Source organism: Blennius ocellaris (assembly GCF_963422515.1).
Source record: "Blennius ocellaris genome assembly, chromosome: 16".
In the NCBI taxonomy this organism is placed as follows: Eukaryota; Metazoa; Chordata; class Actinopteri; order Blenniiformes; family Blenniidae; genus Blennius; species Blennius ocellaris.
The window spans coordinates 9,294,066-9,321,296 of NC_137665.1; the positions used below are offsets into that span (position 1 = coordinate 9,294,066).

Genomic DNA, 27,231 nt, shown 5'->3' on the forward strand with positions numbered 1-27,231 from the left:
TTCATTGGACTGCGCTGTACACCTGAACGCAGCTCATCTCCCACTCACCTCCATCCACAGTGTGAGTCACGCATTAAGAAATGTGTGCATTTTCTCTCCTCCTCTGTGGATAAAAAGACACGCTGGGCCCTTCGAGTGACTTTCAAGCCGAACTCCCCGCTGAATGTGTTCAGTACACTGCCCCCCCCCCCCCCCCCCCCCCCCCCCCCCTCATCAGATCTGGATGCATTCTCACATGCTGAGAAGTCAAACTCTACCCCAGGTTCCAGCTCCCTGTCAACATCTATTTTCACAGCCATGTCAGTATTTTTTTCCGAATTAGCCGAAGGGGCCTGGTGGGGTGACTGGCTCCAAAAGCCTGGGGAGTATAAAACTGATGCTGATTGGCTTTGTTTACAAACGAGCAGATAAGCGGGGGGGTCGGGACAAGATCACAAGAGAGAAGCAGTGAAAGTCAAGGCAGGGCTGCCAAAAAGAAAAATGCTTCATTTGATGCGACATGTCAGATCACTGGAACTAATGTAATTAAAGGAGCGACATATCTTTCTATGCAGCTTCCATTCGAACTCAACCCGTTTTCAAGTGCATTCACATGTCAACAAGAAACAAACAAAGATTCCACCCCCTGTGGAATTTCCACCCCCTGTGGAAATCTGCAGGCATCTGCCGCTAGTTTTTACACCAGATACAATGATTCAACTCCGGGTACCCCCCCTACACTTTATAGCCCAGACTCACCTTGATGCTTCACCAATGTAATTTATTTATCACAAAATGTTATTTTTTCTTATAGATGCACATTTATTGAATGACTTCGGATTAGCTTGTGGGAGCTCTCAGATGAGTGGAAATCTCTTCTAATAATATTTTAATAATTTAATAAATAAACAAATACAAATAGTCATTGGGACATATTATTAACCCCCCCCCCCCTACACTACTGTGTTGCCTCTGGGGTGAATTTTCCTAATGCAAACAGCATACAAGTTTCCTCAATAGAGACTACGCATGGGTCAATGTTTTGTTTTCTCTCCGCTCGGTTTGCTTTGCATAAAGCAGTTGTGCTACTCGGAGGACGCGCCTCCCTCTACCCGAGTGGCTTCAGCTCCTGTGTAGCGCACAGTGGAAGAGGAGGAGAGGAGCGTTTCAGAGGGAGTTTAATCCGCCTCGGCTCTGTCCCCGGGTCAGGACCCTCGGTGCGTAAAGCAACCAGGACTGTCGGTGCGTAAAGCAACCAGAACTGTCGGTGCGCACGGCAGCGCAGGATCTAAACTTCGAAACAGGGCGGGGACTGGGTGTGTGTGTGTGTGTTGTTGTTGTTTTTTTTGAAGGGGCACTACTCACACATACACACTCCTCCTCAGCAGCATCCTGAGGAGGTTCTCTGCTCACTTCCACTCAGACCAACAAGTGGCGCAGCAGCGTGAAGTGACGGCGAGCCGAGGCCACCATGCCGAGCAAGAGCCAGTATCTGCGCCCGCGGCTGTGCACGCTGGAAAAGGGGGACAACGGCTACGGCTTCCACCTCCACGGGGAGAAAGGTAAGACGGGCCAGTTCATCCGGCTGGTGGAGCCCGACAGCCCGGCGGAGACCTCGGGGCTCCGCGCCGGGGACCGCCTGGTGTTCGTGAACGGGGAGGACGTGGAGACCGAGAGCCACCAGCAGGTCGTGTCCCGGATACGAGCCACCGTGGGCCGGCTGGAGCTGGTGGTGCTGGACCCGGACACCGAGCAGCTGCTCAAGAAACACAACCTCAAGTGTCTCAAGACTTATGTCACCGAGGGGGTCCCGGTACCCTTCGACGAGGAGGAGGAGGAGGAGGAGGAAGACGGGATGGATGTTGCGGAGGAGGAGGTAGTGGTGGTGGAGGAGGAGGAGGAGGAGGAGAAGGAGGAGAAGGAGGAGGAGGTGGAGGAGGAGGAGGTGGAAGGACCGGAGGAGGAGAAAAGAGAGGTTGTGGTGACGGTGCAGGAGGAAGAAGAGGAGCAGGAGAAAGAGCAGGAGCAGCAGGAGGAAGTGGAGGAGAAGGAGGAAGAGGAGGAGGAAGAGGAGAAAGTTGATGGGACAGAAAAGGAGAATGAGGAGAGGGAGGAGGAGGAGGAGGAGCAGCAGCAGCAGCAGCAGGAGGAAGAGGAGGAAGAGATTCCCCGGGAGTCCACGCCGGTCCCGGAGAGCAACGGAGACATGCACGTGGAGAAGAAGCTGAGCGTGTCCTCTGAGAAGGTGAGTTCAAGTGATGGAGAGAAGTTCTTCCTTCTTTTAACCCTTTGTGAGACTGTTTTTGTTTTTGTTTTTTTTGTCATATTGTGTCGCAAACACACCGATGTGCCACTAAAACATAATGAAATCTTCCATTGAATAATTGAAACTGTTTTCAGTTCCACTATCCTCGTTTTGTTTTTATTTATAACGGATGCGGCATGGTGGGGAAGTGGTTTGGGTTTGCAGCCCAGCGGTGTTGAGTTTGCATGTTCTCCCTGTGTGTGTTTTGGTTTTCTCCCAGTACTCCAGATTATAAGTGAGTCTTTGTGTCCTACAATCTCTGACCCTGAATAAAAGTGTGGGGTCATACTGTCACCAGTTTTATGTTCAAACCCAGTCCTCATAATAGTTCGCCCAGGATGAAAACCTGCTTTTCTAAACAACAAAGAAACAAAAGCTTCCATCTGATTGCTTAGATATAGTTAACGAACTACAAAAAAATCCCTGAAACTCAACCTGGTTTCACTGAACTCTTTTAAAAAAGTTGCTTAGCGACTTCGAGACAGACAGTTTTGGGCCCTTCCCAAAGTTTGCTGAGGTGTGAAAAACATTTGACTTCTTTTTTTTAAATTCTTCATAAAACTGAGAAGTTCTTTAGTTCTTGGCTGCAAAGTTAGAAAAAAAAACAGTTCCAGTGGGCTCCACATGTTACAGCATTTATTCAGAATCTCACAAATGTTGAAGAGATCCAACGGTGTTAAAAAAAAGTTTTTTATTCTCAATATCAGCCCTCTGTATGAAAGCAATAATGCAAATATGGCTTTAAAGTCCTGTAATAACACTTAGTGACGTGTAAAGGCTTTCAGGTTCCACTGTTGCAAGTGTCTTGTGTCACCTTTGTATGAAGAACAGGTGCAAGTTTCAATCGATCTCGTACTGGGATAAATCGATTGAACATTTCCGCTCCAATCAGGCGGCACTATGTGCGGATGAAAACGTCACCTTTCCTTTCAAATCTATGCCAGTCGCTGTGCTACAGACACTGACTTCACCATCACCAATATGTTGTTTATGGCACTAAGAGCATCCAGCTGATCTGCTCAGTTACTCGGCAGCTGCAGCCACATGGTGTTTGGCATGAGGCTGCCAGGCCGTGGGCAGGGTCGGCTCGCTGATCATTCGCAGGGTGTGAGACGTGTGGACCGACCTGGTCCTTCTCTAGAAATATAAAAACCCAAGGACCATCGTAGATCGGCAAACCTTAACACTCTTCTCTAGAATGTCTGATGTTTCTGTCGTCGTGTGCCTCCAGGAGCATGGAAATGGGATGCTTCTCTGTCTCCTGTCATTAGAGAGAGAAGTCAAAGTTAAGCAATGCAACAATGACAGACTGCCGTTCCACACCAAAACAAACAGAAAGAATGCAGGGAAAACGTTGTCCCTTTTTGAGTCATATACGGTAGAAAACATTCTCAACAACCAACTGGAAATAATTTTGGAAAAAAAATCCACACAAAATAAAGTTTTTCTGCCCCCTTTGATCTTTGTCTGTAAAACATCAGGGGGACATTCTCACTCAGCAGCGGCCACTTGTTAGTGCGCGCCAGCCGTATTTTTCACACTGTCTTTCTATGTGTAGCTGTGAACTCAAGACCAGCTTTAAGGTCTCTACCATCTTCAACATCCCTCGCTGCAGCATCTGCGTTGTTTACCCCCGAGGCTGTTTCTGTCCGTGTCCGACGCTCGCCCTCCGTGCGTTACTGTAGGTGGGAGGTATAGGGTCATAACGCGCACAGCCGCCAGCGACTGCAACGAAGAATCCTCTGGTTTTTCTGTTTTGTTTAATGTAACAGCAGTTGAGCCACGAGCCATGATGTCTGCTGTGTTACGGCTCAGTGGACATTTGTGGTGATTTCCTGAAGCTGACAGGACGTCGACGAGGTCAAAGCGCTGACATTTAAAGAGTAGCACGATAAACGAGAAGACGTTTTAGAATGCTATGATATGAGAGAGAGAGATCATCTGAGATTTGATTTGCATCCAGATCATGACGAAACTGCTTGGCTGTGGTCCTTTTCAGGTATTGAAAGATACAATCAAAAATGTTATTCTTCTCTCATTTGAAATGTCTGACAAAACGGTCGTTTTGTTCACCCGTCGTCCAAAATCTCAGAGATCCCGTGTGAAACATCAAAAAGTCCACCGACTGTAGTTAAATGTCAGTGTTGTGACTGAAGCAGTGTTGAGCCATTTGGTATTTATTGTAAGCGACCAATTTCTCCTCCCTCAGATACATCTTTTTCTCACAACAACACAAGCAAAGATAGATTTCACATATCCACAGTGTGACGGGCACTTAGGAATCATGTTGCTGGCATTGAAAATACTTTCTTTTTTTTTTTTCCCTCCTCACATGAAAATAGCAGCAGCCTACGCTTGTGCACAGCACTTGAGCACTGCTGGGTTACGTTGTTTGTCCTAGGAATATACAGCGATTGTTCCTGTGTTTGCTCTCGATGCTCTTCCACAGATGGCTTAATGGAGTTGTGGCAGTGCGATTCACACTGGCACGCAACCCCGAGGGAGAAAAACGACATCCAGGCAAACAATAGCACTCCTGACGAACCCATTTTCACCACTTGGAGTTCGATTGTTCACCAGTTCACTATGTAGAGTGAAATTCCCTCTCAGATCTTCCTGAGCGGTTGGAAATTTCATATTATTTTACTGACGCCCGTTTTCACGGGGTGAGAAAGTGACTTAAGGGCAGAGGACGCAGTGACTTGTGAGAGAGTGTTAATTGGACTCCAGGGATAATGTTTAATGTCTTGTATGTCTCCGTGTTGCAGTCAGAGGCACCTCTGGGTGTGTTTTTAGCGTGGACTCTGCTGTTTCTGGAATTCTTTTCCTGCATCCTGTCCGGCATTCCTGTGCCTGAATCCTGTCGCCCAGCCAATGACACACACACACACACACACACACACACACACACACACACACACACACACACACACACACACACACACACACACACACACACACACACACACACACACACACACACACACACACACACACACACACACACACACACACACACACACACTGACGTCTGCACTCCACCTGTCTGGCTTAGTCGTTGAGACGAAACACAAGAAAGAGGGTTCGAACAGCGGCACGCCCCTCTCCGGTAGCTGGAGGAGCCTGGCTCACGGTTGCCATGGTTACACCGATGCCATGTGTTTGTGCGAGTGCCAATGTGTGTGAGTGTGAGGATGGAGGTAGGCGAAAGTGAGACAGACAGGGGAAGTGTGAAGAAATGGATGAGCAATTATGAAAGTCCAAACATGAATGTGGAGCAAAAACACAAGAAATTATTCCGAAGGCTCTAGAAGTAGTAAATTGCTTACCAGACAGGACTTTAGAGTGTGACTGGATTCGTCTCATCAAAACTGGAACTGAAACAATGTGATGTGAGTTTTTACAGCTCAATCCTGTGAATCTTTGACCAAACCTGGAATCTGACACTTTTCTTAGAATTTTCAGTGTAAAATATCTTTGGATGTTAATACATCATCAATTCTTTTGCCATTCGCTGTAACCTTGGAACGCTCATAGACGGTATGATTAAGTATTGACCCTTTTAGATATTTGACAGCAGTCAAGATATCCTAAAATTCATTACTCTGCCTTTCAAAATTGGTCACTTTTTGTAAAGTAACCTAAAATGTTTAATGTTGGTGCTGGTGCGACAAATCTTTGTACACAGAGGTCAAGTTTGATCTGTATCTGTTGAGATGGTTTCTGGATCTCCCAGTAAGCATCAGGTCATCTGGATCAAAAGTTGTTGCTCAGAACCACCAGCTGTCCCTTTCCTCATGTCTTATGTAAATTGGTAGATTATTCTGTGATGACAGATGGTTTTTCTCCACAACGAAGTGTTCTAGAATTCACAGTTCTACCTGTTCTTTAAAACCTTTACTCAGGATTAATCATTCATCTGTCAGTGTCAGAATGACTTTACATTTTAATTTGTACGAGGACATTCTCGGTCCAGCTCAAAGTGACCTGTATCATATTGTGAAGGCTTTAAATATGAACAATAGCTTTTTTGGAGCTGCGTCTCAGCGAAGAGCAGTAGAGTTTCCCTCAGACACAGTGTCTGTGATTCAGATCGCAGTGAGTGAGAAGTATTTGTAAAGATTTCTAAAGGCCTGCTTGGCTGCTTGCGTAAGGCCTCCTTTAAACACCAATTACAAGAGGAGCAGAGCGCTTGTGTCAAATGAAATTGACTGCCTCTAAATGAGAAATGTGTGCTCCGAGAACACTGCATTGGCCGCCTGAAACAAACTAAAGTTTTACGTCGATGTGCCTTGTTGACGTCTGTCTCCTTTTGATCTGAGTGTTCTTATCAAACCTGCTTATTAAAAATGGCCTGAAAGCATCCACACTGATCTCCTTAGTTTTGTTTTTGTTTTTAAACTTTTCCACTGGCTTTACATAGGAAGTGTGGTCATTTAACTGTGCGGGACAACATACTTTCCAAACACAAATGTTCCTCAAGCTGTTGTGTGGGATGGCTCAATCTATATTTGTATAGTCTTCACCATGTGGAGAGACGGTGGGGTTTTTTTTTGTAATTGTTTGTCATGGTCTGGCCAAAGCTCTCTTGTAAAGCTCATCGCCTGAAGGATAACATAAACTTTCAAAGCTTTGTATTCCAAAGTGGTAGAACTTATCGCCCCCCCCCCAAAAAAAATATAGCTATATAGCAATACTTGTTTTTCATATTATGGCACATGTGGAGTTGTTTACACAATGACGTAACATTTCTGAGTTTGATAGGAAGCCATTGAGAGCTCACCTATGTTTCCTAACATTTGATGAAATCTTTCCAGAACATTTCTCTGTTAATTGGGGTGGCGTTCATTGTGTTATATCGCTCATGGGCAGAATTGGCCACACCCATGCTGACTATTTGAGCCAGGATGGTTAAAGTTATGTCTCTGGCTGCCTGCTGCTGTCTGCCGAAGTCGCAGCCGTCATGGGCTTGGACCCCAGGACGCTTGTGTCGGTTTCCTGTCATTGTTGTGGTCGGAAGATTCTCCAACCTTGTCGTCATCTTGACTCCCTCTGCCCCACCCCTCCCCTGTACACAGAGTCTCAGCAGCTCATTGAAAGGCTGTCGTACACTGTAGCCAATCTCACCTTTGATTCGCAGAGAAAGCAGCCCGTCGATAATAATAGACTCTGACAGACACTGGTGAAATAGCACATACTCCAGCCCGTGCTTCACAGTCGTATGTAGCAGGTACTTTGCAGTGTTTGCCTGTGTGGTTAGCGCTCAAATCAGTGTGACAAAGCCAGGTATTGTTCAGGTTGTGTTTGCCGAATAAAATGTGTGTCATTGTGTCCGTGTGGCTGGATCAGATGTACTCCAGCGTTCATTAGGGATCGCCTCTCACTGGTCGCTGCTGTTCCTGAGGCAGACATAAGCACTTTTACTGTGTTTCAAGATTTGTGTGTTTATTTGGTGTAAAGCATTTCATTGAGTATGTTTCTTTCTTTACACAGAACTAATAACCTTGGGCTTAATGTAAAGCAGCATTAAGTAAGAAATATTTTACCTCTCAGTAAAAGAACTAATAAGTTGAAATTGTTTGGCTCTTTCATGAGTCTTTCAAAGAGTTTAATGATTATTGCTTGTGTTACATTTTTCATTTCTATTCAACTAACAGTTGGCAGTAACGAAAGCACTGTAAGGCAGCTCCGGCTGCTTCTATACAGACAGTCAAAAGCCACATATAGGAGCCAGATTCTCCAGCAATGAGAGACAATTTAGTGTCATAACAGCCACCATCAGCAGGCACTGGCATTCAGCACCCTCAGCACATACTTCTTTTTCATTAGAGCAGTTGTTTTTGTGTGTCTAATGGGTGGGAGTCACAGAGACACTCAACCTATAATACTATCGCTCAATGCTGCCCAAGACGGCAAGAATATCACCAGCATTTTGCAGGATATAGTCGCAAACCATTTATTGCTACAACTGTTCAGCAAAGCGGTGAAGAAACCATGAAAATCTGCTACCTTAATGGCAAAAGCAAAAACAACTAGTTTGTTGGAAAATGTACACACTGTATTTTAGAAATTTTTTCTTTTTTTCATTAGATGGCAAATAGCCGAGCAATGACAGGAAATGAAAACATGGGAGAAGTGAGGGGAGGACATTCAGCAGAGGTCTGCCGCTGGGCTTCGACCAAAGACGTTGTTTTTAACCCTTCCAGCTCACCATTCGCTTTCTTAATGCCAACATAAGCTCACGTGGATTCTCTTTCTAATGCCAAACAGTCATAAAGTGGTAAAATATTCACCCATCAGAAAGTTTGAATGCCTGCAGGAAAAACATGTCGTTATGTAACGTGAGAACAGTGAGTTTGTAATGATCAGAATCGATGGCGTCGGCATAACGCGACATGTCGTCATAGCCACTCACAGCGCTCGTCACTCTCTCTCCCACTGGAACCTTCATGAAACGAAGCCGAACAACAGCACCACTGTCCCCACATCCGAGGCCGCCATGGCCCAGGTCAGGGGTGGAACCTGAGCCTGTTACAGTGTGTGGCGAGAAGGGGGGGGGGGGTCAGGTCCTCCCGTGGGACGCAGGACGGCGACTCCACAATGCCGCATTCCATTTCCCCCCCTCCATTATGCCGAAGGTTCACCACCTCCACCCGACAATGAGCCAGAGCGCCGCGCCCTGCCGGGGGGGGGGGGGGTTGTGGGGGGTGGAGGGGGAAATGATTCGATGCTCACCCTGAAATAGACTCACCCCTCCTGCCATCCACCTCCCGTCCGTTTGCGCTCGGAGTGTGGACAAAGCTGATTGCAGCAGATTAGGGATGCACATGTTTCTCGCTGAAAATTATCATCAAGATAGTTTTTCAGTCAACTCCGTGAACTGACGAGTGAGTCGAGCCAGGAGGACTTTCTGTGTGGAGCGTATCTTTTCTCCATGTGCCTACCACTCATACTCTGATGGACTATCAACCTCTCTCAGTGTAACTTCTCCTTCGCCCAGCATTAACAGCCCAGAGGCTACAGCCTCGGCTGCACAAGGCTGGAAAAAAAATTGTTGTTGCGATTCACTTAATTGACTTTACTTGACTTTTGGTTTGGAATATATCAAGTCTTTATCCAGTTTGGGAATTTATTCAGCATGAATAGTACATACACTACGAAGAAACTCCCGATTCTGTATTTTAGTTCCAACCGCTAATCACACATCCAGAATCCAATCTAAATTTGAAAAAACATTAGATTCAGACTCGTAACACAACTGACCCGTGAAGAGTCTACTTAATGTGCTTTAGACTGGACAGATTAAAACTACTGTAGAGATGTATATTTGCTTTCTAATCGGGTTTTATCACCCATAAAATTTCTGCCAATAAATTGAAGTTAAATTGAAGTGTTCTCAGTCCGTCTCGAATATGAAATAGTATTCACTGTGTAACAGCTCCGGATCTCTTGTGACCGTGATCGTCTCACGCTGGTGTTACTTGAAATAACAGTTTTATGGTTTGAGAAATGGATATCACCCCTGAGCCATTTCTGTTTTTCTTCTGGCAATGAAGCAACCAACCAGAGAGTGAGCAGCCTGAGATGCTTTTGGAAATCATGTTGAAACGTTCTCTTGAATAGATTTTCTTTCACTTTAGGGCACAATAACTTGGACTTTTAATTTACCAGGTGACACTTTTTTTATTTGTCTTGCTGATTTTCAAGAGTGAATCATCATTGGTTTTATATTTAAGCTTCCAACAAGGGCCAACGTTATTTAGAGTATGACCACATTGTCATTTCTGTTCCGTTTGTATGTCACAATGCCTGTAGCTAATGATCTGCAGTCCAGCTCAAACTTTTTTCTGCACCTTCCTCTCGTTCTCTCGGTGCATTTTTGCTAGCCTGCGTTGTGTTCAGTGTGTCTAAAGGTGACAGAGGAACTTGTGTTGGACTCCTGCAGCACTGAGGTCTGCAGGGGTGGAGGGTCGAGGACCGGAAGGCTGGCAGACGAGATAAAAATTGTTGACTTCTCCATGATGCAACCGTGATTTCAAAAGTAAAGCCGGCCACGTGGAAGAGCTACAGAGGACTGCTGAGCAGAAGACAAAACCGACGAAGCTGCATTTTCAGAGATCCTCCACTGTTCTTCAGCGCCGTTTGGTAATCAAAACCCCTCCGTGTGCTCTTATCAGTTGTCTGGACCCCTGCCGTGATGACTGACATTACTTTTTCTATTTCCAGGCCTTTTGCCTAAAGACTCTTTTGTGACAGGAACCCTTAGCAGAACCTTTCTTTGGCGTCTTTTGCAGAACAATTTTGTCCCATCCTTAAATCGGAAGAAGGGGGTGGGACAGTAGGTTGCTTTGTTTCCCCCCTTCTGCTTGCCTCCCAGCTGGTTTACCAGTCCAGCCTGAAACCCAACACCCCCCCGTGCTCCCTGAGAGAGTGGTGCGCTCCGTGGACACCGACTCGTGCGGCGGGTTCAAAAGAAACCAGGTTCCACATCAAACGTTCCCCTAATCTGCCCTTGAAGCTGTTAATCTTCATCCAAAACTACACATGGCAATCACAAGAACGCAGAGGCCAGCAGTTTGACGCGTCATCGAGTAGCCGCGGTGCCCGGCGCTTTGTCGGTTCACTGGTTATTCCTTATACGGATCAAAGAGGTCAAACTCACGGCAGAACCGCTCTCGCCCACGAGACGAAATGCACAGCGTGAGGGAAGAAAAGTAATAGCGGGAAATAGAAAAGTGGCTGTTTTTGATGACGTGTCTGCATTCAGAGCTCAGCTGAGCGTGACAGGTTTTCAGCTGATAATTTGCAGGACTCATGAGTTTACTGTTAGAAACAGCTGTTTGGAAAGAGGGAAGGACAGATGAAAACTCACTCATGTCAGTTATATTTTATATATATATATAAAAGTATGTATGTTCTTTCTGGGTATGCCAGACTAAACGATAATCCTGCTCTTGCAGGAATGACGCAAGTCTGCAGTAATAGATGTCCCATGTATGTGCTCTTTTATTAAGGCCTTGACACATCAAACCACTGTCCAAGAAAGGGGGGGAAAATATGAAGCAACTGGCAGGCAGAGCTGAAGCTGCTGGCATCTCTTTCACACACTCGCTCACACAGACAGATTTCTCCCTCCGTGGCTGTGCTCACAGTCACAGCTTTTCTCTGTTGAACAGAATCGGCAGGAGAGGCTGGCAGATGCGACTCTCCGCTGGCTGAATCACGGGGCGAGAAACATGATGGATGGTTGTTCAGGAATGTGCTACTCAATGAAAAAAGAATTGCAGATTATCCCATCTGGCTTGTCGTTCACCTGTTGCTCTGAGGCAGAAATGCCTGTTGATGTTGAATTAGTTTTTCGACATGTCGGGCGACTCACTGCTCGGCTGGTTGACTCATCGCTTACAGCTCAGAACAAAGAACTCTTCAAACTCCTCTGAGGGTTTCTATAAACTTTAAATTGATGCCTTGTAACCCCCTGCAGTGACCCCTTAATGTTTGTCTTGTTTTTATGTGTTTGGTTCTGAGACTAAGTGAATGTGATTAACAATGTGAAATGCTTTGGGGGTGTTGGATCAGTGGAAAAGTGGGATAAAAATGAGATCCATTCAGACATTACCAAACATATGACTTCACATTAGTCTTTGTGACACTTTGCGGTTTGTGCTCAATTAGTTTGTATGCAGTCCCAACTTGTTTGTTTCACAAACTTGCTGCTCTCTAAATTGCCTGTCGGGGTGATTGTGTGTCTCTGCGATTAACTACTGATCCGTCCAGGTTGTGACCTGCATTTCACACAGTATTATGTGGAATAAGCTCCAGAAACTACTCCGGATAAAACAAGCATACCCACAAGGCCTTATTTAATGTGGAGACTAATTCCATCATGTTATCAATTCAGTTTTTATAGTAACTGCTCAAAGCTAATGATCTGCTTTGTCAGGCCCAAAATCCATTATTGAGGAAAAGGCTCACTTTTGCCCGTATCGACTGGTACAAGCTTCAGACCTTAATAAAATGTGATGTAGAATGTGGTGCCTTTTTAAAATCAATAACTCTTAACCTTGACCAATAGACACTTTTTGCACTGTGTGCTTGGAGAAGAAAGGCCAGTCAATGCATACAATTTGTTTTGTATTGGTATTTATATAGAAGAAATCAGATTTCCCCTCCAGGTTCAGTGATAACAGGAATATTCTGCAAATTTTGGCAAGATTTAGGGCACAATCATGTGCTGAGCATTTAGGAGAAAGTCACTAACAATGAGATTTAAAAAGCATCGGTCAGTGGGCTATTTCTGAGCATCAAAGACAAAGTGAGGAAAAACGTATCCTCAATAACATTTATATTCCGTTCTGATTTATTTAGCTTACATATCAACATCAATAGACATTGGTTTGTGGATATTTCTAAAATGCTGTGACCTCTGGTTTGAGATGAAAAGAGTCGTATTTTAAACGTTTTCCCACATGAGAGATGCGGCCCCTTTTTTGTCAGATGTCTGCAAGCTGAACTTTGTCACGGTGCCTTATCTCCTGGTTATCACAGCTTCCTGCGGAAAACCAGAAAGGAGCCTTAAACAGGGTCACATCACTCGGGGTGGGGTAGCTGTAACTTCTGCATCAGAGAGGGAGAGAGAGAGAGAAAGAGAGAGAGAGCGAGAGAGAGGACACGTTTGAGCAGCAGCTGCAGCCAATGTTTTTTTTCTTTCTTTCTTTCTCTCTTTCGTTAGATATCCGTGTGACTCAGAAGTGTGTTTTAAGAATATCAAAATGGGACCTGGTATTGTTTTAGAGTGCTTGGTATTCAAAGCAAATGCTTGTTTCGCCAAAAAAAAGACTGCCGCGTAGATAGAAGCGACTCTCACACATTGAGTTGCCCGGAAAATGCGAGGAAAACTGAGAAATGTCAACAGTTGGGTTGATTAAAATATACTTCTGTTCAACTGGAAACTAAGATGATGTAATTGAGTATGACAACAAGTAGTTTTCACTTCATTTGGACACCTCAGTGTTACTCAACCCTGGATCCACCCAGGTGACAGCAGCTTCAGTCAGTTTAACGTGAACAAGTTCACACAAAGAAAAAGTCTTGTTTTCTCAACACAGCCAGTTCCCATAATTTATGAATACTGAAACTTCATACTGGTTAAGACAGTTTGCTTGTTAGATTTGTTGATCAGCTATCAAATGTAAAATATTAAGTCTTTTTTCTTCACTTCCCTCTATGTATTTTTATGCCTGGGCGTGTCTTCTATTGATTCTCTCTCTGCTAGAAGTTGAGCCAGCACAAGGAGGAAGCACGTTGAGGGAACGTGTGTCGACAGTTCCTGCTCAACACTTCCCTCCTCGAGGGGAAAGTTTGTGTCACCCAGAGAGAGTGAATTCATCTTGAAACATTGCGATTTTTCAAGAGGGACATTTCACACAACAGAGCTTACAATGTGAGTTGGAGGTTTTTACCAATATTCACGTCACGTCAAATATGTCAAAACAAAAACAACATTGTTTTTAGGATCCCGAGCGCTTTTGCAAGGATTTTACACTGCAGTGTTATTTAGTCATTGTGATTTTATAAAAATCTCATGGCATAACGTTTGTATTCATTCTTGCTTCACTTCTCTATATTACATGCTCACACATCCTTTACTCACCAGATACGATAAACGAGGAATCCAGAAAAGGTTGTCAACCTAAGATTGCCTTGCCACAAAGACTTCAGTAAATCAACAGCACAGATAAGGTTTAGTGTGTCACTGTTTTAGGTCCACATTTTAGCTGATTATATGAGGAGGTGCAGTGAATTTGTACAGAATGTCTCATGATCGTTCTGTCCGTTAAACATTCAGCACGTCAAATGAACATTGTTTTGTTTGTTTTTTTTAATTGTGTTGCTCACTTATATTACATTTCAGAGAACACGCAGTGCAGTTGCTGCTGTTGATAAGCAGCGCGGTACACAATCACGCTCTCACTCCCACACATTAGACGAGATATGCAGCGTCCCCCCCCCCAGGCCCGTGTGTGTTCAGCAGATTCCACAGATTTTAGACCCGCGTGGAGATTCTTCGGCCCTCCACTCATCTCCTGACACAAGCCCGCCTCTGTTCGTCCCTGCCAGAGCCTCTCTCACCCTCTCTCACCCTGCGGGGGGACGCCTTTAACACAAGCGTCGATGACAAGGCTGCGGGGTGCATCGCGTTGGCACTCGCCGTTATATTTGCTCTCGGTGTTTCAATCCCGGGCACACGGTGAACTGGAGATGTCTGAGACGACGCTTCCCTGTTACAGACTGGATGTCCCTGTCCTTGTTCTTTCTATAATGAAGACGCCTCGTAAACGCAGGGCCTACTTTTCCAGCACGATGAGCAAGCATCAGTAACTGAATACTATCACGACGTTAAAAAAACGGACTGCTCTTGTCTGCTCTGTCTCGTCCCCGCTCTTGATTGCATGTTTTACAATTCAGAGGATTTTGTGACGGAGTGTCATTTTAGTTTGGGCGCGACGCTTGAGAAAGCACACGGAGAGTGATTAGAAAGAAAAACGCTGTCTTTGTGCGGTTGGTGTGATGAAAGTGCCGCCGTAGGGCCCTTATCCAGAGCACTTCTGATGAGCAGCACATGCGTTGACAAGATGGTCAATCAGAACCAATCAGCAGGCTAAATCCCGATTCTCTGTGGATGTGTGTGATATAACTTGGTTGTTTTCATCATATATCTCTTTTGTGGGAGAAACTGGTTGAGCACAAAAAAAAAATTATTCAAAAAATACTTAAATATGGTTTAACTCGCACAGTTCATCCGTGTTGCATTTTATGTAGATGAATCAAAACATTAGAATGACTTGTGGCTGTTCCTCTCTCAGGGCTGCAGAGCAGATTATGTGATCAGTGTGTTTGATTTGGCATGGACCCACAGTTCTGACCCCTCGGCAGTGTGGATTCAAGCCAGCAGTACAAGTTCACTTCCACTTCCACCACTTCATGGATCAGCCCAGTTACAAAAAAAAAAGAAAAAAAAAAGAAAAGAAAATTATAATATCAAGCACATTGTGATCTTTGTTGTTGTGCACACTGACCGGATGATCTGGTTTTCCTGCTCCTGTATCTTGTGTCCTTTCGTTTCAAGCTGGATGAAGTGTAATGATGCCAGAATAAAGATTTTCTGGCTCAAAATACAAAGAGCAGATAAGAAAATAGAACGCTGAACCTCGTTTAAGATCTGTTACCAGTCCACTGTTAGGTGGATATTTAACTGTTAGATAGACGACAGGTTCAAGTTCAAGTCAACTTAGAGACAAGTAGAGAACAGAATGGGGTTAGAAATAGAAAAAAAAGGTGAAATAGAGTAAAGATATAAAAAAGAGGCAGTGCAGTATGTACACAGCATTGTGCCAAGTATTTCCGCAGCCTGCTTGGTTCAGTAATAGCAAACAGGAACAAAACTCTGTTACTAACAATAATCTGACTCAGTGTGGCAGATAGTGTTTATTATTTAGTATTTAGGATTAGTGCCGTTTTTTATGACGCATGGATTTGTATTCATATCTGCTGTAGTTTTGCATTTTCATACTGATATTGCTTCAATAACATCTATTTTTAGACGTTACATTGTATATAATATATGGGTGTATAACTATGCTATTATGTTTTTATAGTACTTGGGTATGTTTTTGCAAAATTTTTCATTAAATGAGATTTTCTTTCTCTTACTCCTTTTCAAATAAGTTGATTGATGAAAGATACAACTTCAGTCTATCATAATTTAGTTTGACTTCACTTCTAGTTTTATGATTTCCTTCTCATTTTCAGAACAGAGATCTTAATCAGTCATATTTCAGCTTGAGCCTAACATTTTGTGATTAATGTCAGATTAAGTTTTTGCACTAAAATTTAAATAAAGTTGTGCTGGAGTCTTTTTAACAGGTTATTGTACCTTAATTGTTTTATTTGTTTCTAAACAACACCCCTGCATGACACAAACTGTAATCGAATTCATTTGAAGTGAAGTGACAGTGTCAGCCTTTACGACAAGAGAGAAAATGTTGAGTCAGACTGATCACAGAAGCTAAAGTCGTCCGCACTTTAGTTTTTAAGCAGCCGGGTTGCTGTCAGTATATTGTTGGAGTCATTCAGCTTGACTTATTAATAGATTTGCCTCATTGTCTTGGAGCGTTCATTTGACCGAGGGTGGGAACTCGCAGCCGCTCTGATGTGGAGGGAGTGTCAGGTCAGATTTGGTCACAATGACAAAGATTATCCTGGCCGTTCCTCCCGAGCTCCACGGCTCCCGTGTGTCACCCGATATGCAGGTTTGACCTCTTTGATGACAAAACCATTAAAGCCCACTTTGCTAAATAAAGCAACTGCTTCATCCATACAGCGGAAGGGAGGCTCTGGGACTGAGCTGGAAGCTTTTTCCTGGATGACAATATGGCTTTAACTCTTCCTGCCATCCCAGAGCAGCAGTGGACGGGACAGGGGTGAGGAAGAGTGGGGGGGGGGGGTTGGCGGTCAGAGGTCAACGCCCAGCTTCTATTGTCTTTCTCAGAGCCTGGAGAGAGCTGTACTGTGGACCAAACCGGAACTGAGCCCTTCCTCAGAGCCCCCCCCCACCACCACCACCAACCCTTCATTCTCCCAGACCTACCCCTGCCCAAATTCTCTATAAGCCCTCCCCAGTAGACCTCCAATCACATTCTGCCAAAGACCCCCCCCCCCCCCCCCCCCTTCCTTCCTGGCGAGCAGTCAAGAGTCACATGGACTCAAACAGCAGCCCGACTTTACTCATGTTCGTCAAAAACACATTGCACGAGTACATCAGCATGCGGCAGCCACCTGCATGTTCAACCTCGGCTTCATTTTAATGGTTAACGATTCACAGGAGCTCTCTGTAATCTTTGTGCCTCTCGTTCTTCCCCATCATACACCCATGGTGGAGGTATTTATTTCCCATACTGGTTTACTCATACGCGTCACGTGCAGATTATTAATGCCTCTCATTTTTTTTTTCCCTCCCCCGCCGCCTCTTGCAGGAGGCGTGCACCGAGCTGCGGCCACGTCTGTGTGTGATCCAGCGAGGCCCCAACGGATATGGCTTCAACCTGCACAGCGAGCGGGCGAGGCCGGGCCAGTACATCCGAGCCGTGGATGAAGACTCTCCAGCAGAGATGGCAGGCCTGAAGCCCAAAGACAGGATAGTGCAGGTACATCAAAAACCACCAAAGCCCGAGTGAAGGGCAGCGACAAGAGGGATGTTTTCTATAAAAGTACACGATTTAGTGTTAAAGACATTCAATAGTTGTCAGGACTCTTTGAGCAAGAGGCTGGTAATTTAAGTACGTTAGCTGGAAAATTCAAGAGAAATCTTGAGAGTCCTTTCAAGTCACCCAAAAATATCTGAGCAAGTGTATCCTGATTAGTCTGCCATACTTCCGCTCTAGGCTGTTTTTTTGTTTTTTTTCTAGCATGGATAAATATAGAGTGTAATTTGGTGGTATGCGATCAGGTCTCATCTAAAGTGAGTTTTACTCAATACATCCAAAGATACATTTCAAATCTAAAAAAAAATATACAGATAAGATGTTTTTGGCTCATTTTGGATGAAAAATGCATTATCACACACAGAGTTCAATATTTAATAAAAAAAAACAATACAGTCATTGTTTTCTACTTGTTGAAAATCTCCTATGATGATGTTTTCACATTTTCTAAATTGTAAATAAAAACTCAAAAGTGACAAAGTGGTTGTTTTCCCTCAAGAGGCTCATTTTGCTTCGAATTAGCAGAAACTGATTGCAGAAATTTAAATGCATGAGAAAATAAATAGATAGATAGATAGATAGATAGATAGATAGATAGATAGATAGATAGATAGATAGATAGATATTGTTTATGTAACATTCCTGCAAAATACTTGAAAACTTCAGTCATTGTTCTGCTTTAATAAATCTACTGAAATGTATTAAAATTGTTGAAACAAGTGGAATAAAGAACAGTATCTCATAAACTAATTACTAACCAATATTGAGCTAAGGTGCATGAACAAAATCTCTCAATCGCATAATATTGTCTGCCATAACTCGGCTAAAATATTTCGTATTTTAAAGGTATTTTAAGATATTCTTTGTTTTGAAGCGGTTCAAAAACAGCAATTCACAATGTATACTGAGGTCAAGTATCCTGATGTTGTTTGCTGCCAATTATGTGTTTTTAGTCATTATAAAAGGATAAAAAAAATCAGTGAATATGTATTTTATTGATATGAAGAGACCCTTTTTTTTGGTAGAACAACAATTTATATAACATATAAGGAAAGTGCATTCCACTTGATGGGAAAGTTTTATGAAACATGCCCATTTGACCGAAGTTAACTGTGATAAGAGGTAAATTGTGTGAACTAACAGCCACTGTGTGGGGTCTTAAATCCCCCAGAGAGCTCTGCTCCGACAGCCTTTCACTGGAATAATCAGCTTCTTAACTTTTCTGCAGCGTGCTGTAATGTGCTATTCTCGTGAAGGAGGCAAAACAAGCCACCAACTCATGATGAATATCTCTTGACTCATCCAACGCATTACTTTATTTGAACTGGTGGTGAGATCGGAGCGTTGGCCTGTTCTCTGATGTGAGGGACGCATGCCTCCTTTCACTCTCCGTGTGAGGGTGAGCACAGAGTGTAAGAGATAGAGGGAATGGAAGTACAGGGGGATTTAAAGCTGGACGGGCGTCTGTGTGAGAGTCTGGAGAGGGGTTTCCAGTCCCTGCGCGGGCCCCAGACGGCCACGCCACCCACTGAGGAGCGGGGCTTTGTAAGCAGCGGACAGCCATTGTTACCACTGTTACTGGCCAAGCGGCTATTGTCCGGCTTCCTCTGTAGGACTGGCTTCGACGTGCAGGTCCACCCTATGACCTAAACACACGCACACATGCACACGCCCTTCAGAGACATTTCTCACATGCTTTCCCATGGAGATTTTGGTGCCTGAACTCTCAGCTGGTCCTGAGCAGCCACCTGACATGAAGAGTTCCTGTAGACCGGAGATTTAAAGCTGCAGCTGTCACTCGGTGAAATAACATGTTGGTTTTAGGGATGATGGTTAAAGACCAAGGGCCGACTGAGGTCTTGGTGAAGCTTGTTTTCCACGGTGCTCAAAGTATGTGTGTGTGGACACACAGGATTTCCTGCTCTGGAGCCTCTGGCAGACAAACTGATAATATTGAAAGGGGGGGGGGGATCCTGACATTGATAAAACTTCTGTGTGTGGGAACAAAAGATGGACTGCCCAGCAGAGAAATAATAGTGGCTTCAAGGATATCCAGTCATGCTTCACGATTGAAGGAGCTAAAATAACCTTTGTCCCTCCTCAGGTGAACAGCGTACCAGTGGAGGGGAAGACGCATTCAGAAGTTGTTGGTGCCATCAAATCGGCTGGTCATGAGACCCGGCTGCTGGTGGTGGACCCCGACACAGAGGCCTTCTTCAAGAGGTGCCGAGTTCGCCCGACTGTCGACCACCTCACCGGTGAGAGCACGGTTTTACCCTCTGTGAGGTTCGACAAGTTATAATCCAAGCTGGGTTTCGCTTGTATTTATTCCTACAAGCTCATTGTCAGTCGTGTGCAAACGGACTTCTAGTAAACAAGAGCTGCACGAACGTCTGTCACACAGTATTTTGGCTCCAGCCTTCTTTTCATTTGGTCTTTCCCTCACTCTCCTCTACTTTCTTCGTCTGCCAAGGATCACAGACAGAGACAGAGACACAGACACTGAGCCACTTCCTGCCCCCCCCCCCCCCCCCCCCCCCTTAATGTCGGTACCCTGCGGGGAAAGTTAATCTTTTCGACACAAATAGATCAGATCAGACAGATCAGAGACACACTGCACTGACTACCAGCCTTGTTTGTGGTTTAAAGGCTTAAATGTGAAGCTCTCCCACACAAAGGTTCAGTTGATAGCTTGATACTCATTAATCTTTCTAAATCAATAGTAAACATTTTCGCCAGAGTCAGGTTCTCCATCTGGTGGTAGTAGTCATATCGACGAATACAACTCAATCCTGCAAACTGCTGTCTCTGTAGATAATAGTCCACTTTAAACATGAATGGACTGGCACCTATTGATTGTAGCGATCAGATATTGATTATGGTGATTCTATCGGGTGCCCAGGGCTCTCTTTATACCGTCAAAAGCCCCCAGGGGGAGTCCTCGTCCTGCCTGAGAGCTGCTGCCCTCCAGGGCACTGCAATGTGAGTCTCCAAGGTTTGATGAAGCATCCTGAGTGCCTCTCTGCAACAAGAAGTGCTTCACATGTAAGTGTGATGCAGCCAGCTGTTGGCATGGCAACCAGCAGGGGCACAATCGGAGGAAGCTGCCCTCCATGCCCACAATCAATCTGACATTACTCTTTTGAGCACTCGTGGCGTGGAGGATTTCTCACAAAGATCACGAATTAATAGGTTTAATATACGTAGAAGGAAGACAAGAAATTATTTCGTTGCATTTCATCCTATAATGGTCAGAATAAATACAGGGGGCAAAGATATTGACCTTTTCCCAGAGAGGGAGGCTCTGACCTCCTCTCTTCTCTGTTATTTCTATCAGTGGTCATGATGCTCCAGCTGTGTTTAATGAGACCGGCTGGTGGAGCTGCTTCTATGTTTCTGTCACTTCAGTTTGAACTATTATTGATATAATGTGACTCTGGTTGGCTGTCAAATACAATCACTCTTAGTTACAGCCACGCACCAAGAAACCTACATAGGACTGAGTGCATGTCACCAGTAGCATTTATATACTGTATCTGAGTCCGATATATTTTTATATACAGATTTTACTGTATTGGAAATAATGAGGCATCATGGGTAAAAACATAGACGCTCCATTGGTAGAGATGACGGCAGTTTTAATAAATGCTTGAAATTATTGTTTTATGAATTACTGAGTACCCTTCTTATCATTTGTCCTAATAATTGTCACATAACATTTTTTTTTAAATGTAGTTCACATGACACATGTATGATTTTGTTATGTATATAAGTTCAGAAATATTATGGAAACAAAGGTCTGGGTAAAGGTGAAAAAAACCCTAACCCTAACCCTTTTCCCATCAGTTTTATCAAGACCTTTTATATATAAATGGACAATTCAGCAGTTTCAAACTTGCCAAACTGTTAAAAGCCAGAAAATGAAACTACAAAATGACCAATGCATCAATAAGAAATCTTTGTTATTCATAAAACCTTTGATTCCTGGAGCAACTAAAGGTTTTACATTTAACAAAAGACTCGAACATATATAAAATGTAGCATCAATACATTATACTAATGCTCTCTAATCACTTCACAGCAGTCAAAAGTTAAATAGAATATCATGTGAATGAATGAAAAATTATAACACTGCAACATTGGCCATCAAAACAGCCTTGAAGTACATAACTGTATTCAACTTCTCCCACATCGATGTTTGTGGCTGTGTTGACTCGTAAACCTGCAGCGTTTCAGTGCAGAATTAAAAATAATAACACTCTGCAGGGGAGAGATTCCAGTGAGGTGTTTCCCAGGTAACTGCCTGCACTTCACATGCTGCCCACTCAGAGGGCACCTGCCGACATCAACACACACACACGCACACACACGCACACACACGCACACACACGCACACACATGCACACACACACACACACACACACACACACACACACACACACACACACACACACACACACACACACACACACACACACACACACACAGCTCCAAGCTGTGGCACCTTTTGTTTGGTTTCCAAGGTGCTTTCTCCAAGTGGCCTCTCAGCCAGGGGCTGGAGCTGTATTAGGACTTTGAGAGGGTCCACTCAGAGTTACAGACACTAACACACACACACACACACACACACACACACACACACACACACACACACACACACACACACACACACACACACACACACACACACACACACACACACACACACACACACACACACACACACACACACACACACACACGCCCACACACACACACCCACACACGCACTCAGGAAAGACCTGAGGACTCGGATCTCAGTTGAACTGTGAAGGACCTGCTGCTGCTTTCCACAATAATAAGTAGTTGTTAGGCTTAAAGTAAAGCACTTTTCGGGGGTGCGGAGGATCTCAGCGATGGAAGGTAAGAGAGAAGCGATGATGTTTGTTTGCTCTCAAACCCTCTCAATGTGTGTTTTGAATGTTTCGGTGGAATAAATGTGGAGATGAAAAGGGAATTATGAGGGCACTTCTCATGAAAAAAAACCAAACGAAAAAAAGCATTGGGTATGTGAATGGCACCAGTGTCAGTTGGCTGAACATATCTTAGAAGATAGCCCTCGTGTGAATAATGGATGATCTGCTCATACCTGTGCTATGTAATAGAGTAAGTGTTGGTGGAATGAAAGCTGAGCTGAGGAGGGTTCCTGGTCTAGTGGAGTGGAGCCGACGACGCCACACTCGGACTGGGGCTTTTGCGACGGCGTTTTGCGCCACAAATTCGATGAATCCCGACAGAAAGGGAAGGAAAGGAAGTTTGATTTTCAAGAGTCCGTGAGTGATTGTTGTGTGATTTCTTTGTTGACAGGTCCACTCCCAGAGCCTGTCATTAATGGAGGGATGGAGGAGAAGGTAAGCCCCGCCAGCAGCAGGCACATCACACAAGCAGAGAGAAGGAAGCTCATGGTGACACTTGCTTCCTGTAGGGTTGTCAGTTAGTTTGAAAATCAGCTTTAGTGCAAAGCCAGAAGTGGGATTTGAACTTTAAAGTGTGTGTGTGTGTGTGTGTGTGTGTGTGTGTGTGTGTGTGTGTGTGTGTGTGTGTGTGTGTGTGTGTGTGTGTGTGTGTGTGTGTGTGTGTGTGTGTGTGTGTGTGTGTGTGTGTGTGTGTGTGTGTGTGTGAAGATTTGTGAGTTTCTGACAGCAGGCAGCACTGTTATTCAATTCAATTCATTGTACCTATATAGTCCATCCACAACACAGCCATCTCAGTAGAGAGGAAACACTCCCTTTGAAGAAACCTTTGCAGAACCAGGCTCAGAAATGAGAATGGTTCTGCCGCTGCAGTGAGAGAATATTAGGAAAGAAAGGGACAGGAGAAAGATATAGAGCGACAAACAAACAAATTCATACTTGACAGCGACCAAATCAATTTGCAGACTGCAGATCGTCACAACCCTCCAGGTCCAATGAAGAGAATCCAATACGGGAGGAGTATGATCTCCCCAGCTGGTTCCTGTCACTGCAGACATTTCAACCGATTTTAGACTTCTTAAGTTATTTGGACACCCTGTAATAGAGAAATACAGTAGTCGTGTCAAGAATTAACGAACGCAATGGCTTCATTTCTCAGTTATTATAATCAGTGCGGAGAACTCTAATAGTTCAGCCTGCAGCTCCTCGGGTGGCACTGACGACGGCCCAGCGGGCCAAGGCTGAACAGTACTTAAACACGGCTTTTTATAACTTTGCCTAGTGTGTTTCTGCCAGATCAGAGAACCGAGACCCTGCCGAAGTGAGTTATTAATCAGAGACGTGTACTGAACACACTTTCCTGTAATTGTCTGACTGTTCTGGAGTTCATTGTGTGTAGAAATCTCCACCCAGCCCATTAACTCCTGAATTATTTGAAAACATCTGACAGAAAGTATAGGCAATTCCAAAAAAAAAAAAAAAAAAGGTATAACACATAATGCTGCTTTATTCACAGTAAATAATGTAATTTCAGTGAAATGTGAAGATTAGGTTTGAGAATGTAGCGGCTTCGTCCTGCTGAAGGATTTGGGTGTAATCCCACAACAGTCAACACTCACAGCAGGAGGCCAGCGGGCATTCGCAGCCTTAAATAAATGGTTGAATAAACCGAGACGACTTTATTTACTTTCACATTGAGAGTCAAAGGAGGAGATCGATAGGCACATTCGGGCTCCTCTCGTCTCATTTGCCCAAAATGTCAAACTATTTCTTTGAAATTCCAAACGGCACATCCCAACAATAACACAAAGCCTGTGTGTGAATGTCTGCTTGGCCACAGGACTCTCATTAGTTGTTAGCTGAATCACAGGAATGCTTTTTGAGGGGCCTCTCAGGTTACCAGAGTGCCACTTTCCCATGTGAATACACTAGACTTTTATGTAAATCAGTGTTGATGACGAGTAGCGATAATGCTGAGGCTCACATCAAGACGCCAGCGGTGCGACGGAGAAGAAAAGCTCTGTGTCTTCACCGTGGCGGCCTGTGCATTTGGGCGGCGGGCCAAATATGCAAAAGCCGAGGCCTGACCCGGACTTCCCGTCACTCGGGGACTGTATGTGCAGGAGGGCAGCTACATGTTCCTCGCATTGTTGCATAACAGGCGTGGAAGGTTGAAAAGACCAAGCAGGGGGGTGTTCAGTGTGTGTGTGTGTGTGTGTGTGTGTGTGTGTGTGTGTGTGTGTGTGTGTGTGTGTGTGTGTGTGTGTGTGTGTGTGTGTGTGTGTGTGTGTGTGTGTGTGTGTGTGTGTGTGTGTGTGTGTGTGTGTGTGTGTGATGGAGAAGAAGTCTTTAATACCTACAGAGCACAACGTGTTCAGAACATTATTTCCATGTTTCAAACCGGGTTAAAACAAAACTGTTTATGTCACTTCATCGTTGCTTTTTTATTTACGTTTTTTTTCCCCCAATAAGGTACCAAGCAGAGAAAAAAAATCAGGTGCAAGGCTGCCCCTGTGTGGTTAGACCTGATACTGCAGGAAGACAGTTCACAGACGAGTAATAAAGTGATGCTGAGGAGTGTTTGTGTTGGCAGGTAAATGGTAGAGTGGTCAAAGACGCAGAAAGGGACTCGAAGCTGTCAGTCAGCCCTTCTCCATCAAACGCCTCATCCAACGCCTCGCTCACGACTCCGCCTGCTAACACCCCTCCTGAGGTACGTGGCAGAAAATAGTCATATTGGGGGGGGGGGGGGGGGAGAAGATGTGCACAGAGTGTTCTCAGTGAAGCATGTTGTAAGTCTACATCCTCTGTTTGTCACCCATCAGGGTTTGATCACAGACACCATACCGGCTCTGAACTTGAGCCTGCAGCAGGTCAAAGAGCTCGCCCACCAGAAACGATCCAACAAGAGAGCGCCGCCGATGGACTGGACCAAGAAAAATGAACTCTTCAGCAACCTATAGGCCCCTTCTCCTCAGTCCATACACACAACACACACACACACACACACACACACACACACACACACACACACACACACACACACACTCTCTAATTTTGTTTTTTGATTTTTATTGATCAGAGAGACTTTTTTTCTATGAGCAGTTCATCAAACCGGACCAGACAAACTATTGTGCTTTGTGTGAAATGTAATATTCTTATTCTTGTTCTTTCTTTTCATTTATTATACTCCAGATATGATACTGCACCCGTGTAATGTGCTACTAACCACAAAGGAGCATATATACCATTGAAAGTTAACTGGGAAAACGTGTGTATGTTTTTGTGCGTGTGTGCGTGTGTGTGTGTGTGTGTGTGTGTGTGTGTGTGTGTGTGTGTGTGTGTGTGTGTGTGTGTGTGTGTGTGTGTGTGTGTGTGTGTGTGTGTGTGTGTGTGTGTGTGTGTGTGTGTGTGTGTGGACCCTGTCAGTCCCTGCTGGCCAGAGTCTGGTGCCGGTGGAAACATGAAGCAGTCGACTGTCAGGTTGAGTTTAAGGACTCGTTCCTCCCTCAGCGTGTCGTTAAAAAGCTCCATACTAACACGTAATGCACTGAATCTGTCAGATCAACGGCAGAATTCAACATCCTGGCAATCATTTAATTTATAGCTTTTTGATGGTTTTTATTGAGCAGACTTCTGAGTGAGGGCTGAGAAAATTCCCTTTTTTTGTGTAGTTTCTTTGTCTTAACACTTTTTTTCCCCGTCATATTTAAAAAAAATTATACTTTGAATCCCACTCTATTTTAAAAAACAAATGTTCACTGAAGGCTTTAAACAGGAAGGAACTGTATTTGTATTAAAGTGCTTATTTTTTATGTATATACATATATATATCTATATATATATAGATATATATATATCGTATATCATGTATATTTTTACACTTTGGCCAGAACCTCGTCTGAAATGAAAGGAAGCTCCTCTTAATGCCATGTTGCCACCTTTTATCCTTCCATACTTTTCCTGGTCCATACTTAATAATGTGAACGATATTACAAGTAACCTATGCCACTTTGATTTGCTCATCGTTGTGACTGTGAATGGCGGCTCGGTTCACATTTCCGGCAACATGACTACTTTATTGCTTCAGTATGTGAAATCTTTCATGTTTCTATTAGTCTTAAGGACAGTGTAACATTCATCTGAAGGAGTATACCTGTGCTTCAATAGATCACGTTTGTCCGGTGTTCTCAGAAAATAGATCCATTTTTTAAAAGTGAAGAACTGAATTATATAGAAGAGTTTTTGTAGTTTGTATAAGCAATAGGTGATTTCTATCCTGTAACGAGTCGGTCGTCACGACATTATCCTGTTATCTGAGAATAAATGGAAATATTCTCCAATGGTGTATTCCGGTGTGTTGGACTCCTACAAGTGTGAATATGTGATCAAGCAGGGTGTCATCCTGCACTGTGCCTTTGTGGTGAACTTTCCAAAGTGATGACCAAAAGTGGAAAATTACCTCCATTTGCGGGTTTTTCAAATTACCTCAATGATTTTTCCTCCTCGTGAATCAAAAATGCTTGTATGGAAGGTGTCCAATGAAGTCTAATGGTGAGGTGTAATTCGCAGCAGCAGATGTTTCCTCGATCAAGAAGCATTAAGTCAAATGAGTTTTTTGGCTTAAACCCATTTCATTTGATTTTGTGGATAAATTGATATTGTGTGAATACACATCTAGCGCCTCTATGTTTTTCAGTAGCACCATGACTGTTTATTGGCTGTGTTCATT

The 27,231-nt window shown here is 44.2% G+C and overlaps 1 protein-coding gene across 1 annotated transcript; it reads left to right on the forward strand.

The window, feature by feature from the left end:
* Positions 1 to 1,233: 1,233 nt before the first annotated feature.
* On the forward strand, positions 1,234 to 27,231 carry nherf1b (NHERF family PDZ scaffold protein 1b). Its single transcript, XM_080511158.1, has 7 exons — positions 1,234 to 1,966; positions 2,105 to 2,224; positions 17,320 to 17,490; positions 19,652 to 19,805; positions 22,894 to 22,937; positions 25,093 to 25,212; positions 25,325 to 27,231. Exons 1-7 carry the CDS (start codon positions 1,451 to 1,453, stop codon positions 25,460 to 25,462), a joined length of 1,263 nt encoding a protein of 420 aa, XP_080367284.1. The 5' UTR covers positions 1,234 to 1,450; the 3' UTR covers positions 25,463 to 27,231.

Bases quoted from the DNA above. Each gene is read 5' to 3' on its own strand.
- nherf1b (XM_080511158.1), top strand. From the start codon at position 1,451: ATGCCGAGCAAGAGCCAGTATCTGCGCCCGCGGCTGTGCACGCTGGAA. The intron at 17,491-19,651 runs GTACATCAAAAA...GTCCCTCCTCAG, and splicing joins CCAAAGACAGGATAGTGCAG to GTGAACAGCGTACCAGTGGA. The intron at 19,806-22,893 runs GTGAGAGCACGG...CTTTGTTGACAG, and splicing joins GACTGTCGACCACCTCACCG to GTCCACTCCCAGAGCCTGTC.